The 3,551-nt window shown below is 32.0% G+C and overlaps 1 protein-coding gene across 1 annotated transcript; it reads right to left on the bottom strand.

Annotated features, from left to right (window-relative positions):
- Positions 1-544: 544 nt before the first annotated feature.
- Positions 545-3,311, bottom strand: LOC119571657 (dynein intermediate chain 1, axonemal-like). Its single transcript, XM_037918857.1, has 5 exons — positions 3,296-3,311; positions 2,316-2,461; positions 1,962-2,159; positions 778-928; positions 545-612 (listed from the first exon to the last, which is right to left on the bottom strand). Exons 1-5 carry the CDS (start codon positions 3,309-3,311, stop codon positions 545-547), a joined length of 579 nt encoding a protein of 192 aa, XP_037774785.1.
- Between the last annotated feature and the right edge of the window lie 240 nt (positions 3,312-3,551).

Raw genomic sequence — 3,551 nt, forward strand, 5'->3', positions numbered from 1 at the left:
GACAACCTCAGTGATATCATATTTATAATAAGCAATATCAAAACAAATTCTGACATTCATGTTAAAGTCGTATGTGAAAATTCATCAATATATACTTTTTAAGTTCTGGATATTCAAACAGCAGATATAACTTAAATACGAAAAGAAAAAAACGAAAAAAAAACACAGAGAAATACAGAAAGGGCAGGTTCTCCAGGTTGGAAAAACATTCCCAACTGTATAATGAAAGCTATTAATAACGTCACGATTAGGTTTCAAATTCAAAGGACAAAATTCCTGATTCTTTAAATTATAGTGACTTCGAAACCGCATGGACATTTGTTATCATGATCCTCGCTAGCAACATCTTGAAAAAAACTACCCTACCCTACGATCACACACGAGAGAGAGCTCTCGAAGAAAACATCCACGAATAAATTGATATTACGAGCATCTTATTTTTGTTTGACAACTTCATTTCAGTTATCTATAAATTTATAAGTTATTTGAAGACATTTATATATTTTATCAGAAACTCGAATAAAATAATCTGAAGAACATAACATTAATCAGCAATAACATCAGGTTTCAAAATATGAGAATAGGCAAGTCTTAAATGTGCTACCATTAATTCTATGTGTACCTTATATTTATATGTACTATAAAATCACTTTTTTATATTATAAGGATAACCACTGTGGCAAATGGAATTTAGGATTTTGAATTTGAATATGCATCAATCAGGCACCAAACTATAAATGCAATTTAAAATTTACAGATTTTATATCAAATACTTACCTTGTGTTATGTCATCGTATATGTTTTGGTTGACCATTCTTTCTAACACCATGACAGTCCTCCTGATGCCAGGCAGGTCCAGGGACTCATCCCCATAGCTGTGTGTGCGGAGAGCAGGCGGAGGAAGAGGTTCGGGCGCCACACGGGGAGACTGCGAGACACATCAGTATGTATAATCTATTGATAAGGACCATCATATACAAATACAACTGTCTATAGTCAATATATCTTTATTCTTATAAATGATACCCGCAATCATGTTCACCATCAATTCGATAAAGTATAATAACAAAAATCTGTATCTCTAATGATTTCTGCAATCATGTTGAATAATCAATGTAATAAAATATAATGACCCTTAATGGTAGAAGAAGAAAGGTCTTCCTTGACTGATAACAATACTTGTTTGATTTAATTATAATGAATGTAATCTAAATCAAATATAATTTTTGAGCTCAAGGATTAACATCAGAATTAGAAGTATAAATGATTCACTTATGGCACTGTCGCCACAGAAACTAAAATGTAATTGTAACTATCATTTCAGACACGAATGCCTAGCAAATACAATACAGAGAATAATCTTAACAATGAAGTTCCTAGACGCATACGAAGACGGAAGCTTGCAGGAAAATCAAGATTGCTCCTTTTTTTAATAACCGAAGAATGATCGTAAAGGTAAATTTCTTCAAACATCAGTTTACATGGCATCCTTCACAAAATCCTGAATCTGATGAAAGTTGTATTTAGAGCTCTGTGTACTTTAACTACCTTATGAATGTGCACTGTACGCATAAGGCGCTTCAGAGCAGTAATGATAAGTGGGGATGGTCTGAATAAGTAGGGAAAGCACAAACTCGAGATGCATTTTATACAGATCACCAACCGAATAAAGATCATATGTAGAGTTCCATTTAGTTGGAGATATTAATTGAGTACTGCTATGGGAGAATAAAATGAACCAGTCGGAATTAACAGAAAACAGGAATCATAAATGTTTTATCTACAAAATAAAATAATCAGTCTACAGTATTTTCTCAGCTGCGGAACAAAATATTTAAGTTTCATAAAAGTTTAAATTTGGGAATATGGCAACTACGCATTCTGATCAATTTAAACATTTTCATCTTACTCCATACTTAAAAAATATGTTATTTAATATGCCACGTAACGAATATTACTACCTGTTTCCCTTTGAGTGCTCCTCTTTCTCTGTCTCTTTCTCTTTCCCTTTCTCTTTCTTTTTCCTTCTCCTTCTCGCGTTCTTTTTCCTTTTCTAATATCTTTTCGTAGTCTTTGATGTAGGCATCAAATATTTCTCCGAGGCTTACATTTACTGAAAATGCAGTGCTGGGTGGTGGCTCCGTCTGCATGGCCAGATTCTGATAAAGAATGACCGTGATTAAGCAGTAACTATGCACTGATGCCTAAGCTATATTACTCCAAAATGATAGCAGTATCACATGTATCAGATATGTGATAACATATACCATTGTTCTGTTTCATTAGAATTAAATATATCATCACTTGTATGCTACCTTAATATTTAGTCTGGTAGTTTGGGACACTCTTTCACTGAAGTTGAAAGGATTCGGCTGCGAGTCTAGCCTAGCCAGCTCTTCCTTGGAGACAATGCCACCATATAGTTCCTCAAGTTCCCTGTTGGCCTCGTCAGCTGCGTTATCTGGTGTAAGTCAGAAAATAAATTAAGCTGATCAGTTACAGTAAATAAATTCCCACATATATATATATATATATATATATATATATATATATATATATATATATATATATATATATATATATATATATATATATATGTGTGTGTGTGTGTGTGTGTGTGTGTGTGTGTGTATGTATGTATGTATAGATAGATAGATAGATAGATAGATAGATAGATAGATAGATAGATAGATAGATATAGATATAGATACAGATATGCATATATATATGTGTGTATATATGTATATATAATAATATATATATATATATATATATATATATATATATATATATATATATATATATATATATTGTTTGTGTGTGTGTTTTGTGTGTGTGTGTGTGTGTGTGTGTGTGTGTGTGTGTGTGTGTGGTGTGTGGTATGTGTTGTGTGTGTGTGTGTGTGTGTGTGTGTGTGTGTGTGTGTGTAGAATATGTATATATGTATAATATACAGATATTTATAGATAGATAGATAGGTAGATAGATATATATCATATATATATATATATATATATATATATATATATATATATATATATATATATATATATGTATGTATGTATGTATGTATACATAATGCGCATAATGTATATGTATGCACACACACAAACATACATATAGCTCTGCTTTTGTGTTTGTTTAATGGGTAACAACTAAGATCAGACCAGGAAAATGAAGTTAGAAGTTAGCAGTCAAAATTGAGGCTCCTGAAGCCAAGGTAAGCAGCCTGGTGCACAATATTTGAAAATGCGAGCAGAAAGCGTAAATTTGAAGGAATTAGTGTATAATTTGCGTAGGAACACAACCATTCAGAATGAGAATATTAAAAAGTCTGAACTCAAGGAAAGATGGAAGAAGTAGAAACCAATATTACCAACAGTAGTCAAATCGAAGTAAAGAATCTACAAGAGAAAGATGATGAAGTAATCAAAGTACAGGAAACTATTCTGCATTTAGAAAGCAATCTGTCAAGCAGTCAGTCTCAAATAATGAAAGAGGTAAAAAAGATGACAGCTACATATGACAGTCATGAAAAAATAAATGGTAAC

This window comes from Penaeus monodon, unplaced genomic scaffold (assembly GCF_015228065.2).
Source record: "Penaeus monodon isolate SGIC_2016 unplaced genomic scaffold, NSTDA_Pmon_1 PmonScaffold_7334, whole genome shotgun sequence".
NCBI lineage: Eukaryota > Metazoa > Arthropoda > Malacostraca > Decapoda > Penaeidae > Penaeus > Penaeus monodon.

Excerpts from the sequence above, each read along its gene's own strand:
- LOC119571657 (XM_037918857.1), bottom strand. Across the intron at positions 929-1,961 it reads GAGCACTCAAAGGGAAACAG|TCTCCCCGTGTGGCGCCCGA; the intron begins GTAGTAATATTC and ends TGTGTCTCGCAG. Across the intron at positions 613-777 it reads ATACGATGACATAACACAAG|AATTAATGGTAGCACATTTA; the intron begins GTAAGTATTTGA and ends AGGTACACATAG.